The 16,716-nt window shown below is 33.9% G+C and overlaps 1 protein-coding gene across 1 annotated transcript in view; it reads right to left on the reverse strand.

The window, feature by feature from the left end:
* Window positions 1-1,829: 1,829 nt before the first annotated feature.
* Window positions 1,830-16,716, reverse strand: part of LOC138319878 (5'-3' exoribonuclease 1-like) — a 44,052-nt gene continuing 29,165 nt past the window's right edge. The window contains exons 28-40 of the mRNA XM_069263005.1: window positions 16,449-16,584; window positions 13,605-13,667; window positions 12,769-12,971; window positions 10,804-11,251; window positions 10,327-10,476; window positions 7,895-8,335; window positions 7,316-7,460; window positions 5,728-6,094; window positions 5,348-5,423; window positions 4,849-4,965; window positions 4,426-4,549; window positions 3,365-3,675; window positions 1,830-2,786 (exon numbers count right to left, since the gene is read on the reverse strand). Of these exons, the coding sequence (XP_069119106.1) occupies window positions 2,424-2,786; window positions 3,365-3,675; window positions 4,426-4,549; window positions 4,849-4,965; window positions 5,348-5,423; window positions 5,728-6,094; window positions 7,316-7,460; window positions 7,895-8,335; window positions 10,327-10,476; window positions 10,804-11,251; window positions 12,769-12,971; window positions 13,605-13,667; window positions 16,449-16,584 (2,944 nt within the window). The 3' untranslated portion in view covers window positions 1,830-2,423. The remainder of the gene's footprint in view (window positions 2,787-3,364; window positions 3,676-4,425; window positions 4,550-4,848; window positions 4,966-5,347; window positions 5,424-5,727; window positions 6,095-7,315; window positions 7,461-7,894; window positions 8,336-10,326; window positions 10,477-10,803; window positions 11,252-12,768; window positions 12,972-13,604; window positions 13,668-16,448; window positions 16,585-16,716) is intronic.

Consider the following 16,716-nt stretch of genomic DNA (forward strand, 5'->3'; position numbering starts at 1 on the left):
ATTGTATGTATAACACACAGCAGTTACCAGATCAATTCAGTTTTGACTCTACTAAAACTGATCTACTGAAATCAAATAATCATCAGGTCAGTCATGAACATCACAGAGAGCAAATACTGAGGTGGGTGTCACTCTATAAACATCCCAATGACAAGGTCATCAGCTTAAATCAATAGGTAGAACCTCAATGAGTACAAATACACATATTTTCCATGGACTGTTGTAATCCAGGAGAAAATAAACGATACTATGTCCACAGAAGCAGGTCAATCATAACCTGGCTCAGCAAAGGTCAAATTTATGTCTTGGAAAATGTATAACTAAGGTCATTTTTCTCCGTAAAAGGTCAACATCTAGGAGAAAATAAAAGGTCATCTCCCTTAGTAACTGGTCAACCTGCTCGAGAAAGTCTATGATAATCTCTCCTCAAATAAGTTTACCAGGAAAAAATAATAATAATTTATCTCAATGACTTTCACTAACCAGGAGAAAGTAAACGATAATATTCTCAGTTATCGGTCAAATTCCAGGAGAAAGTAAATGATAATCTCCCTCAATCACCTGGCCCTTTTCATTTATTTGTAACAACCAGTTCGACCGTAGTTAAAGTCATTATTTCAAGTATAAATCCTGATGGACCTGCAGTTTCTTTAACAGGTCTGTGAGGGTTTTGTCAATGCTTGTCTGAAAACACCAGATCCGCCTTTAATGCATAAACAAAAAAACTTTGTCCAACCAGTCGAACCGTATAATGGAAAACGGCTTAATTAACCTCCAGGAGAAAGTAAACGATAATCTATCAGAGACCAATCATCTAGTTCACCGACTGACTTTTCGTGTTATTGTAATTACAGAATATGAAGCATCTCAAATAATTGATAAGGATGAAGTATGGATTACAGGATTCAAAATCTTTATTAAATTACTGGCATCAATAAAGACCATTTTTATATACAGTAATGTAGTTTGTGAACATGTTGAAATCTCTTGTTTATGGCAGTTTTCATTAAATGTTTTCTCATGTTTAATTAGCTTAGGCCATGCATAAAATTGGTTATGCACATTATGTGTGCCAATTTGATATTTTTTTGTATAAAAAAGCGGCATAATATCAAAATTATCTGTAACATTTATTATACAATGGAACCTTTAACAGGAATAAATTTACTTCTAAATATTGATTTGGTCCCAGCCAAATTTCACTCATCATATTGGTACCTGCTACAAGGTTTAACAAGTAACATGGACTAGTAGATAAAAAAAAATCAGCCAGATTTCCATCAAATTTAAAGTTCTACCCATGTTTTGCTGATTTATTACAATGAAATATAATCACAATCCCGTCAAATTCTAGATAATGAGGACTTAAACCTGAACAATGAAGAAAATATAATGACGAAAAAGGTAAAATGAAGCTGTCGACAACATTAACTCTTAATATCAATGAATCTGATAATTATGAACGTTATGAATTATGAAGTAACACAATGGATGAGATGGCTGATCACGCTAAGTTTAGTTCACAACATTAAGTAATATATTTACACAGTTACACTAAAATTATTTCATAGATAAAACATATCACAGTATACTCCTGCATACTTGATTTGAAAAAATTCATTTTTGTATTAACAAAAATAAAAATACTTTTCTTTCTCAGCTGCACAAAAACTTGCTTAATATGCATTTCACAGTCTCACAAGGAAACTCAGTAATTTTTTTCAGTGAAAATACATCGGACACTACCAAATGAAGAACATTTTTTGTATTTAATATTATCTAACAAGTTGAACAATTTAATATTATCTAACAAGTTGAACAAGTGAACAAGTTGAAAAAGAATACTTATCATTTTCAGTCATAATATTGAACAGAAATTTGAATATCTGTAATGTACATTCTAAACTCCCATAAGCATTTAAGGATTTGTTTGTAACGAAAAAAATACTTTAAAATTTTCAATGAATTGTTCTTAAAAGGCAGCACTTTCAACAAGTCACTCCTATAGTGATACCTGCTCATGTGAGAATATTATGTCAACAATTTGAGTTAGAGATAAAATCAATTGATAGAGCCTTAAAAACAAATGACATGAAAATCCATGGCTTTACACAAGAGCCAATAAAACTCAGAAAATGTAGAACTATTGTCATTTTAAAGCAGTTTAAAACAGATTACAATTCAGAATTGGATCAGTGTATTTATATGAAAGCCTGATTCCAACTCGAAGGTCCAGGAAATGTTTATCATGTGAATGACCAGCAAAGAAATGATATGTCGCCTTCATACACATATCAGTACCATCAGCAAAGCGCACAGAAGTCATTGCAGTATATCACACAAATCTCTCACTTATAACAACAAAATATCTATTTATTCCAGAAAGACATTTTTACTCCAGGCTTTCCACTTGAAGTCAAAATCTAGTTAGCCATATTGAATTTGGCAGCCATTCTAGACCGTCTTTTTGGCTGTTGCTGTCCGGGGGATTTTGATGGTGGATTACTCTGCCGTGGTGATTTAGCAGGAGTTACTTCCCTTGGCACCTGTCCATTTAATTCTGATTTATTCTGAGAGTCCTGCAGAGAAGATTTCTGCCTCGGAGATTTATCAGCAAACAATTCACGAGCTGCATTCTGCTGGTCAGGTCGACTTGTGTCCTTTTCTGTCCTAGGACTGGTACCTGACTTTGGACTTGTGTCTGACTTTGGACTTGTATCAACTAATAGTCCATTACTATCCCTGCTTTCTGATTCCCGTCGCTTACTAGGTGTTTTACGAGTGACCTAAAAACAATATGAAGTATTGTCATATTAGTCATATTAGCTAACAATACTATAAAATACTTACTGGATGTTGAGATAAATACTATTACACAGTATCAACATATGAAGCAACAAAAACTACGCTATAATACGTGTTGACTACAAAACCTTAAAATTTGTGAAATATTGAGGTCTCTGCTCTTACTGTATTTTGGAGAAAAGAGAATTTTTCACCTATATAAACTTCAGTAAAAAGTAAACATTAAAAAAAAAGAGGGCAGGATATAATGAAACAAGAAAAGACTGGCATGGGCAATGATTTCTGCTTCCTATTTTATGACAAAGACATACAGTTAAAATGTGTCTTTCTTTTCCCAAAAGATGTTGACCAGTCGGTATTCAGCCATCTGGGAATCTACACACATTTACATGTTTATACAATTGACTTTTATAGTACCATATATATATTGATTTTTTTTTCTTTAGCTAACATTTTTACCAAACAAACAACAAAGTGAACCTTACTTAATTTTTTTTCTATCCTGGTGAATTAAGAGAACCTTTACCTTTATAACAGATCAAACTTCATTACAACTTACCTGCATCGGTACAAATGGATTGGACTTTGGAGGAGAGGCATCTTTGCTGTCAAAATTTCTGTTATCTCCTCTCTGACTGGCTGGTATCTTCTGCTGTTGTCTCTGTGATCCATGATAAGAACCTTGCTGATTGGCTGATTGGTTGTTGCCTCTGTTATCTTGATACTGATTGGCTGACTGGTAATACCCTCTGTTGTCATGGTAGTTAGAGGGTGCATGTTGCTGTTTTTGTTGATGATGCCTGTTATCTTGATACTGATTGGCTAATTGGTTTTGTCTCCCCTGGTGACCTCTAGGGTTATCAATGAATTCTGAAATTAAAGGCAATAACTTATAATATATAGCAACGAAAAAATCTGCTTTCCCAGGTACAACCATTGATTGAAAGAGTTTAAACTATGGAAAGAAAACAATGTTCAATTATAGTAATTATAGATGACTAACCATCAATCACCATGTCTAATGATTGAGGAATCTGATAAAAGACGTATTAATAATTTGAGTCTTGGAAACAATAGAAGAAACAGTTAATTAATGGCCATTTCCAGCTCTTTTAGTACCTGTAAATATCTCTTAAAACATGAAAGAAATTTTATAGTTTATGCTAGTTAGTGTATTTTTTTCCATCAAGAGCATAGACAAATTGCCATTTGACACACCTAAAGTTTGTGGATCATTCCTAAGTCACTGAAATTTATTTTGTTTATAATTTGCATTAGAAAAGTGGAGTCGAAAAATCCCAGACAAAAGTACTAGTGATAATTATTCCAAATTTGCATAATATAGAGTTATCTGGCTTTGCAGGTAGTTACTAGTAGGTATTGATTGTGACATCATGTGTTTACGACCTGAAATGTCATATATTTCTGACAAAATGATGTGAGTGTCACTCACAAAATAATGTTGACATAGCGGTGGTAGCTCTGTAATATGCAAAGATGGCAATGATTCCGATACTTTAATTATTGTAACCATATGATACATATACACACAAAAAACCCACATTTTACACAGTAAAACAACAAATACAATGTATTCAGTTTGTTATGTCATCTACAGACCTTTAGGTGAGACAGGTTTGAAAGCCGAGTTGGGCGAGGAGAATTGAGGATGCTGTATCATCTGAGGAGGCATCCCACCAAACGCTCTGGGGGCCATCAAAGGATGCAGAGCTTGTGGAGGCATCTACAAAGGAAAATATCCCATGGTGTAAATATCTTACATGATTTCTATTTACATATAACTTTGGTGTCAAGTTTATTGCTCTTAAATTGGTGAACAAAATGTAGACACAAGACTGAATTTCCTATAATAATATACATAGTACTGAATAATGATACACATTATACAATTAAATTTTACATTAGTTGTTCCTTTTCCTATTTCATAAATGGTATATGTAATTTTATATTTTCTATGTGAAACTTTGAGTGTTGAATGAGTTTAGCGTATAGAATTGTCAATATCAAGGGGAGACCACTCACCATGTTGACAAGAACAGCGCCTGCCGCACTCTCTGCTGCTTCCTCTTTCGTTCTCGTTCTCGATCCCATAAATTTTTGTCCATTTGATAGTGCTACTACACAGGCTAAGGCCCCAGGCTGTAATGAAACAGTTTTTGTTCATCTACATGAATTGTGCAATCTCCACGATAATTTTAAAGTATATCATATTCATGAACCTATTGGTAAAACTGAACTTTTATAAAAACTAATGTCCTCAGATGTGTTGCATTTCATGTTTTTATGCCTGATCGAGTATGCATTTTTTTATAGAATTCATTATAAATATGAATCGGCTGTGCTGAACTGACCAGCTAGCATTCATCCTTTCTAAAGACTTGTACTTTTGTTCAAATGTTTCAATTGATTGTTTTGCAAAGAAAATAGCACTATATGCTTTTGATTTCATGGTTAGGCCGTACAAATGAACATTTCATTAATATTTGATTTCACCTAAATCCTGTATGGTGAAAATACATACCTGGCCTACAAAGTCATACTTTGGTTCACCTAGACCCACCATCTTACACCAGGATACCAACTCCAGTACAGGGTTCCTGGTAAAAAGATCAGGATAATACTTCGTGCACTTTAAAAAATTGACATTTAACAATAATTCACATAATCAATGCATCCAATATAATCCATAAAATATTGCACGAGAGGAAGGTAAATTCATTATATGGGACATTTCGAAATATTTAAAATTCATTCACTATAAAGGACATCTCCAAACCATTCAAAATCAAACTTTTTCATCTATCTTCTAACCATTTGAAGAAAAAAAAATGAAAAACAATTTTTGTTTTTATCTGATTATGAAGGTTTCTCAACTTCCATGATCAGATTGAACTTTCTTACCTTTGTACTGGCTTCTGATGTTGGTTACCCTGGTGATGACCTCTGAACTGTGGTGCCATCTGTAGACCAGGGTGCCCTCCCCTTAGTTGGTACTGTTGGCCCTGTTGTCTGAGGCGACCTGCCATCGTAGGCACCATGGCTGGTGGTGGGACCTGTAGTGGTGGGGGGTAGGGATGTACTATCCCTGGGGGCATGGAGGTGGTAGGGTAAGACCCTGTTACCGATGGGTTTGGCTTTGAAGTGTTAGAATGGCTAGATCCTGTAGACCCCTTGGGTTGTGGATCTGTTGATTTGGAACTTTCCCCGGGGACCGTCCCTACTTTTCCATCAGTTGCTGATGGTGTGTGCTTAGCTGGTTTCATGACACCTGAAATACATTCAATGAAATGCATAAAAGACACATAGTGAAGAGTTTGAACATGCAACTGTTATCTAAATTGGTTCTGAATTATCAAAAGATACTAGACACCAAGTAATTGTTTTTTTGAACAGAACATATGTCCATTAAACTCTACTTTTATTTCATGACAACAAGGCAATTTAACCTTAATAAATTGAACTGCACATCATCTTCAGAGTGGCCCAGGTATACTGTTTGTTGCATAAGTACAAATTTACCATGTATATGTAAAGCAGTTTTAATAATGAAGATATTCCCTTGACAATACAGTTTAAGTATCAAGTCAAAGTCATAATGGTCAGTACAGCACATGTCAGCTTAAAACTATACAAATATATTACATTTGGTTGAAATATTTCCAATAAATTACAAGTTATGGTTTGACCAAAGATATACAAATACAACTATCAGGGTATTTATACATTTAGCCTCTGTACTTCAAACAAGAAACCAATAGAATATAGACATGGTGCAATAGCCTTATAATTTATCATTCGACAGACATAATTTATTTTATCCTGCAACTGCCCCACATACTGACGGATAACTACTGCCGGATAAACTTGTGCTTTATCCGTCAATATGAAATGCTTTATCTGTCAATATGATCACGTGAATTTGTTCCACATCTGACGGATCATTTTCTAACTTGACCCCGAACTTCAACCTTAAGGTGAATGAAACTTTATTCAGTTCCGCTAAAAAGTGACGTCACATTCACCGGAATGACGTCATTTTTACGATATCGAAAATCTTGTATGGCGGTGTCGTTCTTTTTTTTTTTTTTTGGTACATGGTAAAGGTATGTACTGTAAAGTAACTCTTTGATGGGTAATTATTGTTTTTTCAGTATTTTCATATTGTTTCAGTGATATTACACACTGAATAGAAATACTGATACTATTTGCGAATGCGCTTATATATTCCCACGGTATTAAAAAGGAGTACACTCTCCTTCAGTTTAGTGAATAAATCTTTTCCTCGTCATCTCGGCTTACCTAAGTCTCGCACCAAAATAAACCTTGTATTTTAAGATACTAACTGTGTATTCTCTATTTAGGTAGTTAAACATACATATAGCTTACAAAATATGCAGTTTTCTGTCTTATAATTTCAATCAATACATTTAAAATCAAATAAAATCTTATTCTATACATTGAAATAATTTATGAAGTAATTAGTCTATACCTTCAAATAATTCCTGTACAGACATTTGTCTTCCGTAGTTTTTAGCACTAGGGGGAGCACTTGTGTTGGCTTCCTGTTGTTTCTCTGGACCAGGGTCTGAAGATTCTGGTGTCGAACCTATGTTTAACATCTGTTTGATCTGAGTCTGTAATAATATAAGAGCAAAAAATGTAACAATTAAATATCTAAGGGTAAAATTGGGCAACACAAAAATTCTAAAGCAGATGGTATTATATAGATTGAGTTAAGCAATATCTGAAATTATAATTAATTTTATCAATCATTTCTCTCAAAATATATGATTGCAATAACATATTTATATTCTCTCTAAATGTCACCAATGATGACGAAAACAAGTTTTGTAAGAGTGCTTCTGTTGTTAAGCCAAGTCACATTGAATACAGTATGAATGCACATTGTGCTTTCTTTTATAGTATTTTATTTTTCTATTTTTTTTCTTTTTTCTTTTTCCACTCCATTTCCCAAGTTTGACGAAAGAAACTTTTGTTTTACTATCTGTTATTGTACACTTTAAAATCATTCTATGCCAAATGTAGAAAAATTACCCAGCAAACTTACATCTGCGTCCTGAGCTGGACTTTTCCTACAGACGACTATAGATCCATCCTCCATTGTTGATTCCGTACCCGATATCTCTAGGGACTTCATCATAGCACTAAACTGGTCATTGTCAGCACTATGTTGTACTTTAATGGCCTGGCTAAACAGACTCTCTACAGTTAGTTTAGACTCCTCATCTGTAACAGGAGGTTTGCCCCTGTCCATAGAAGGCACAGCAGGTGTTACACTGTCCACAGAAGACACTATGGTCATTCCACTATCTGTGGAAGGCACAGAGGTCTTTCCACTGTCCTTGGAAGTCAGGGAAGGCTTCGGAAGTTTATCCAGAGCAGCGGCCGCCACACTTAGGGATCCTGCTCCAGACGGGTCCATGTTCCCTGAGGATTTCAGTTCCTGCCACATATTGAGGAAATCAGAGTTCTGTGGGTCCACAAAAGCCTGTTCAAATATAAAACAGGGGGTTTTAATTCTACAAAAGCCTGTTCAAATAAAAACAGGGTTTAATTCTACAAAAGCCTGTTCAAATATAAAACAGGGGTTTAACTCTACAAAAGCCTGTTCAATATAAACAGGTTAATCTACAAAGCTGTTCAATATAAACGGTTATTCTACAAAAGCTGTTCAAATATAAAACGGGTTTAATCTACAAAGCCTGTTCAAATATAAAACAGGGTTAATCTACAAAAGCCTTTCAATATAAAATAAAACAAAGCTGTCAATAGGGTTAACTCTACAAAAGCTGTTCAAATATAAAACAGGGGTTTAACTCTACAAAAGCCTGTTCAAATATAAACAGGGTTCAAATTATAAAACAGGGGTTTAAATCTAAAAGCCTTTCAATATAAAACACAACTACAAAAGCCTGTTCAAATATAAAACAGGGGTTAATCTAAAAAGCTGTTCAAATATAAACAGGTTTAATCTAAAAAGCCTGTTCAAATATAAAACAGGTTAATCTACAAAGCTGTTCAAAATAAACGGGAATCTACAAAAGCCTGTTCAAATATAAAACAGGGGTTTAATCTACAAAAGCCTGTTCAAATATAAAACAGGGGTTTAACTCTACAAAAGCCTGTTCAAATATAAAACAGGGGTTTAATTCTACAAAAGCCTGTTCAAATATAAAACAGGGGTTTAACTCTACAAAAGCCTGTTCAAATATATAAAACAGTATAACTAACTCTACAAAAGCCTGTTCAAATATAAAACAGGGGTTTAACTCTACAAAAGCCTGTTCAAATATAAAACAGGGGTTTAACTCTACAAAAGCCTGTTCAAATATAAAACAGGGTTTAACTCTACAAAAGCCTGTTCAAATATAAAACAGGGTTTAACTCTACAAAAGCCTGTTCAAATATAAAACAGGGGTTTAAACTCTCTACAAAAGCTGTTCAAATATAAAACAGGGTTTAACTCTACAAAAGCCTGTTCAAATATAAAACAGGGGTTTAACTCTACAAAAGCCTGTTCAATATAAAACAGGGGTTTAACTCTACAAAAGCCTGTTCAAATATAAAACAGGGGTTTAACTCTACAAAAGCCTGTTCAAATATAAAACAGGGGTTTAATTCTACAAAAGCCTGTTCAAATATAAAACAGGGGTTTAACTCTACAAAAGCCTGTTCAAATATAAAACAGGGGTTTAACTCTACAAAAGCCTGTTCAAATATAAAACAGGGGTTTAACTCTACAAAAGCCTGTTCAAATATAAAACAGGGGTTTAACTCTACAAAAGCCTGTTCAAATATAAAACAGGGGTTTAACTCTACAAAAGCCTGTTCAAATATAAAACAGGGGTTTAACTCTACAAAAGCCTGTTCAAATATAAAACAGCCTGTTCATAGATAACAAACAACATTTTTTATATATAACTTTTGAAATTGATACAGTTTTGTATCTAACTCCTGCTGTAATTCATTGGCTTTCAATATATAGCATTAATAGCTATGTGTAGAAAGACACAAAACCTAATTTCCATATGATTGATGACACAAGTCCTTCTTTAGCCATTGTTATAACACCTTAAAAAGCTGTGACAACAATTAAAGACATGTTCTCAATTGTAAACGAAAACAAAGTAAATTTTATCAAAGAAAAGAATTCACAATCTTTTTTGAACACCTATTAGTTTGATTTAGCTTTCAACTATCAAGAAATCCCTCAAAGATGCTTGACAAAAAAAAAGAAATGAAATCAATGGAGTGAAATTTAAAACGCACCTCACACAACATACATACTCATCGCATACATGGGAGGCCGTCCTTACATGACCATAGCTGTTAATAGGATGTTAATTAATCAAACAAACAAAAGAGAAATCTAATTGCCTTTCTTTGTCTTCCAACCAACACACTAAAATGTTAATGCAATTTTTCATAGCATGGTGCTTATTGATCATTATACATCAATTCTGAAATCTAAGACTTTACCTTTCCAGTTTGACCTTTGCCCCCGTCTCGTTTGCCAGGTGTGGATTTGCCAGAATGTGTGACTTTTGGAGTGACAAACTTTGGAGACGATGCCCCTCCATCATTGCTAAAGCTTTTCCGATGTAGATCCGATTGCTGGGGTTTCTCGACCTGTTTTCATATTAACATTTTTAAACATTTTCTTCTCTAAAAATTTCCAAGTATTGTTCAGAAAAAAACATTTTACTTTCCTATATACTATACACAAATACAAAGTGTAAAGTGACTTCACTGAAGCTGGAGTCAAGATAGCATAAGCATGACTGAATTCCTTCTTTTCAAATAGGCATCACCATCTTATTTTCTTAGCAGTGTTGGAGAAACAAACATCATACTAGGAAGAATCAAGGATACCAATACATAAAGACTAATTCAGTACTGCCTTAAAAGAGGAGATAACTCCAAATAACAACCATCAACTTTATCAGTAAAATTTACCTGTGATTGTTGATTGTTGTTGTTTCTCGTTCGCCAGTTATCATCCTGTCGTTGTGGACTTTCTCTATGATCTTGTCTGGAATCATTTCTAGTTCTCCAGTTGTTGTCCTGTTCTGATCGTGAATTTTCACGAGAGTTCTGATACTGTTTCTCTCCCTTTGTAAAGGATCGATTGTCATTATAATTTCCCTGGTTGTTATAGCGATTGTCATTTCTGTTTCCCTGACTAGCTAGTGCTGCATAGGACAAATTATTTGATCTGGGCCGGCTATCAAAATGCTGTTGTCTGTTGTTATATGATTGCTGATTGGCTGAACTGTTGTTATATTTGTTAAGTGCTTGTTGATTGGCTGCTGCCTTTCCAGTTTTTTTCTCATTCTTTCTTATTCCATGAGTTAAGTTCACTAGTCCTGACTTGGGCATTCTGTAGCCTTTCCCTGGAGAGCACCTATAAGGATGTTAACAATAGCATTTTATGAGGGAAAAAAACAACAGGAGGCCCATGGGCCTTAGCGGTTACCTGAGTCCGGATTCGGAATAAAAATACATATAAACACTATATATTGACCTATCAGCCCTTTGAAATCAGTCAGTGATTTTAAAAATTTGACTTTTTAATCTACGAAGAGTATTTGGTTCCATCAAATCTGTTACTTTGTAAGAAGATTAAAATTTTTTTTTTAGTCATTTTGACCAGCGTTTGGCCCCGCCCCAATGGTCCCTGGGGGTCAATGAGGATGTATATGGATATGTAAAAATGCTATATCTCAGGGTAATAATTCTAACCAAGTCTGACTAATTTCCTATGAAAATTGAGCAAACAATGCTCATAAAAGTGTTTTCCGTATATAAATATAGTAAATTTGATCCCCTCCCCAGGGGAAAATCTGAGATCCCAGGGCTTTGAAATTCACAATTTTTGTAAAGGGCCTTAAGACTTTTTAACCTATGAAGAGTATCTGGTTCCCAACTTTTAATCTATGAAGAATATCTACTTCCATCAAATCTGTGAATTCAGAAAAATATTTTTTAAATGTATGTCATTTTGACCCCTTTAGTCCCGCCTCTCTGCCCCTTGGGGTCAGCCTGTACCAATATGGATATGATTTCAAAATGCTATCTCAGGCTAATAATTCAAACAAAGTTTGACTCATTTCCTATGAAAATTGAGCAAATAATGCTCATATATTTGTTTTTCCAATATAAACTATGGTAAACTTGACCCCATCCTCAGGGGGAAATTTAAGACTCTATGGTCATATAATTAATTTTCGTGAAGGACCTTAAGACCTTTCCATCTATGAAGAGTACAGTATTTGATTCTACCATTTCTGGAATTTGCGAAGAAGATGTTTGAAGTTTTAGCCTATTTGACCCCTTGTGGCCCCACCTCTCAGGCCCCTGGGGGCTGGGACTATATAATTCACAATTTTGGTTGAACTTTGGCCATGGAAGGTTTCTGCAAAATTTCAACAAATTTGGTTCAGCAGTTTTGGAGAAGAAGTCGAAAATGTAAATTGTTTATCGACGCACGACGACGGACAAAAGGCGATTAGAATAGGTCACTTGAGACTTAGTCTCAGGTGACCTAAAAAAGAGAAAAAAAATTATAATCAGGTCACTGAAATAATGACTCATATAACTTTGATTTCTGACCACGTTTACAAATTCAAATGTTTTGAGAGCACAGTAAACATCTTTATTTCAGCGGTACTTTTATCTTTGTGCTTTTAACAACTTTTTTGAAGCGCTAATTTGATATTGCTAATGATTGGGTTTGAAATTTCTTTCCTACATGCCTAATACAGACATAGACAGGTCCAAGTATTACTTCATCAACACATTTCTCTGGAATTTATGTTTTAATTGATGCTTGGAACACTTTTTATTTGTACACCTTCAGGATGAATTAGTTTTTTGTAAATTCTATGCATGTATGTTTTGCCATCTTCACTTCAACTTTACCTGAGAGTTATCCCCCCTTGGAACTCCTCGTCGAACACAATATCAAAGATGGTGTCTATTTCCTTCTCCTCGATATGGATACCTGTAACAGTTCCTCTCAGTCCAAATGGAACAGGGTAGCCTTTCCTGACATTGACTACACGATCAAACAAACAGAACTCCACAGTCTGGTCCGGTACCATGTTTCCCTGCCCGACCATTGGCTGGAAACACCAAATAGAAAATTTGTTTTAAATGTAAGTTTTTATGGTCCCCTACATTTTAAATTTGCTTTTCCCATACCCACTGATTAATAAGTGATTAATTGACATAATTGATTAATTAATGTTTAAACTAAATTTAAGTAATTCATAGTTGGAACTTTAAATTCATATTGCTGATAATTTCACTGCTATGATATGTAAATTAAACATTTTATATTTAAACATTGACATGAAACTTGATGATTTAGCTCCCCAAAAATATATGTTGGCCTATGAGAGAGCCAAAATCTAGGGATCATATATTCCCAATTGTGAATAAAGCGCCTTCAATCACCGCCATGTTCAATGACTTCGGGTTTTGTAGGATTCTGAATTGTATCACTTGACTGACGTTCGATATGACCTGCACGTGTTGAGCCAGGTAACTAGCGTAAGCGCACATGTGTTTGTTTACATTTTCCTTATTACTTAAACAGTTTTCACTATGACAAAACGAGCAAAAGTTATAGACCATACAACTTTAAGCACAGACAGAGAAGTCAGAGAATTCTGAATAAAATCTAGCAGCTTTTAGGAGGTTGGAGTATAAAACTTTCTCCATAATCTCAAGGTGAAAGAAAATTAAACAGTTACCTTGAACAACAGATGCGGCTTGACTTGCATCTTTACACGGCGTTGTTTCCGTTTGTTGATTTCCTGATAACGTAACAAAACAAAAATGAAGTCTACAAATTCTAATTTTGCATTCAACATGAAGGTAAAGATATTACTGATGCTTTAAGCAACATTTTACAAGTATTTCAAAAATATTATTTATTTCCTCTAATGGTACATACTTTGTTTGTACTTAAACAGTTCACAGAAGATAAACAACAAGGAGACACATTTAATACGGTATTCCATTGGTGAAAGAACAATTTGTCATATTTTTTTTTAGTTTAATTGTATTTTATTTCAAGTTAACACTGTACAAAAATAACAAGTACCTATTGTAAAATATAGAGATCCAAGGAAAGACAGGGTATTAGAACAAGACAAAACTGAATAATTTAGTTATGGTAATATGACCAAATTGTAAATAATAATTGCATAAAGGCAGCTATCCTCATAAAGATGTTAGTTTGACAATACACGTACAATAGCTAATACAAAAAGGTTGATACTTATGAATTATGGATAGAAGATATAACGTTTTCTCATATATGACACAATGTTATGGAACATTCCCAGTGTACATATTTGTAAACATATCACGTAATGTCATCTGAGGGAATCTGATTGATTCAGTCATTATAAAAAAAAAATCATATTTTGCTAGATCTAAAAGGACACTGGTGTTGGTATACAGAGATTGAACATTGTTTTGATTGTGTTAAAGGTGGTATGAACGCAATGGGATAGACATATTCAATGTAGCGCTATATAGGGGCATATGTAAATATAGATAGTTAGCATAATGTAATAGATGGCCATAAATAACCTGGAATCATCATGGTTGTTCATTTATACAGAAGGAAAGGTAAAGTTAATGTAGTGTTAACTTGCATTATCAATCTACCATTATAATATTGACTTGGCATTACCAGCATGTGACAAAAACAAAGTTAAAAGTTATTTTGACAGTCATTGATAACATGTCATGCAAGGATGCATGGTAAATATAAGCAAGTAACAGTACAGACAGTATAATCTGATGTACTGTATAGATATTGTCAAGAATAACTGTTATAGCTTTTATGTATAGATATATGCTAAACAAACAATAATACAGACTTAAAATACTTACAATAATTTGATGCACATTTAAATTTGATTACATTATATCAATAGCTAATGTAGTTCATATCCAACATATATGACGTGGTTAACAATTACGGAGTAAAAGTTGCACCATACATATTGTATTATTTTAGAAAATACGGCATGCAGATGTTTAAAGTGAAAAGTTTATTAGATACAACATACTGCCTGTAATCTTTATTTCAGTTATACAGAGATCTGGTGACCAAACCGTACCAGATCCTTGACAAATTTTACACCATGACTTTACCGCTAGTTGTCAACATTTGTAGGATCAAATATTGAATGTTACGAGTTGATATGCATGATGATAATGAGGTGGCTTCGTGAAATGCATTCCTCAATTTCAGCAACTTAAAGCTTGTATCTACAGACTCAAGTCCAACAATAATCTGAAAAGGTTTAGCAGAAAATCTGCTTCGTTGCCGCGGAGGCTTACCCACTCAGTAAGATCGCTTAACATCTAACATTGGAGGACTGCAAGTAACTGTCTGCAAAACCGCTGCTTTCCACACGATATCTGTAGTGTTCTCATTGGTTGTTTCGTCAAAACCAGAAGATCTAACGAGGGTACAACAACCATATTGCTGTATGTCATCAATATGTAGACAAAGATATCTATTTCTTTCTCCAGTGAATCGATCTGCTGGATAAGATGGCACACAGACTTTTGACCTCCTGAGTAACAAGACTGTCAATTCCATCATTTATTGACAAATTTAGGAACCAAAGTCCTAAACTGTGTTTAATCAATCTGGGGAAATGCTTCTCAGAACCATATTTCCAAAATAGAAAAGTTACACACAAAAAAACCGAGCATCAACAGTTTATTCTAAAATGAGATTTTTTTTACATTTTCTGATGAAATGTTTTGCAAACTAAAAATGATCAAGTTGCCTTTTAAGAAAAGAATACAATACAATCATTGTATTTTTATGTACAAAGTCTTTTAAAAACAACATGGCACCTACATAATTAAAAAATCTTACTTTGACGTCATATGTTAATTTAAGATCTACAAGATTAACCCAACATAATACATTTTATATGCCATCTTTTAGAACAAATACTTTTAAACTCTCTCTTTCTTACCAATGTTCATATAAACTGTGTTGGAAAGTCTATTATGTTTTCAGATTTTGCCAAAAAGTTTTTTTGGTATAAGTACGGTCTATCGGTGATAATTTTGAGCCCATCAAAGATAACAAATTCCATACTGTCTGATCAGTGTGGAGTCTGGTCAATGGTGTTTAATGTCTCTGTTGATGTGACTAGCGTTGAACACAGAAACTATATGTCTTGCCATTACTGATCAGACTACCCGGAAACTGTTATATTACCAATACAGTATGCTTCTAATCTTGTTTTATGTTGTTGTATATATTGTACATTTGCTATATAATGGACTACATATGAAATAAGTGTCTGACTCAATATGTAATCTAGCCTAAATAAATATCAATAATATTCATCTGGGCTTGATTAATTACTATTAATTAATAAAGATCTTTATTTTTCTATTAATTATTAACATAATATTATGGTTATATAAAGTAATGCAAGTCTGTCCATTATTCTGAGTTGTTTCCTCTCTTGGGAGCAGTTGTTGATCTATACATCATTATTCATATTTAGTTTCTAGCTAATGTTCAATAAACAACAGAGTTCAGGACTTACTATGACTTTTTGAACTTCCTGTTCGACAGCATCGATGACTCCCTGATCTAGAATTTCGGCTCCTGCCTTCATTACTTTTACATTACTACAGGGTAAACTTTTCAGGAAATCTTGCATCTTCTTCAGGCTGTAAGGACTATAAATCAAGGAGGAAAATCAATGTAACTATCACAGTCGTCAAATTACAATGTTGAATTTTCAAAGACATGAGCATTATAAGCAGGGATAAAATCTTTAACAAAATAGTGTTTACAAATATCTAATATAG

Source organism: Argopecten irradians, chromosome 1 (genome assembly GCF_041381155.1).
Source record: "Argopecten irradians isolate NY chromosome 1, Ai_NY, whole genome shotgun sequence".
In the NCBI taxonomy this organism is placed as follows: Eukaryota; Metazoa; Mollusca; class Bivalvia; order Pectinida; family Pectinidae; genus Argopecten; species Argopecten irradians.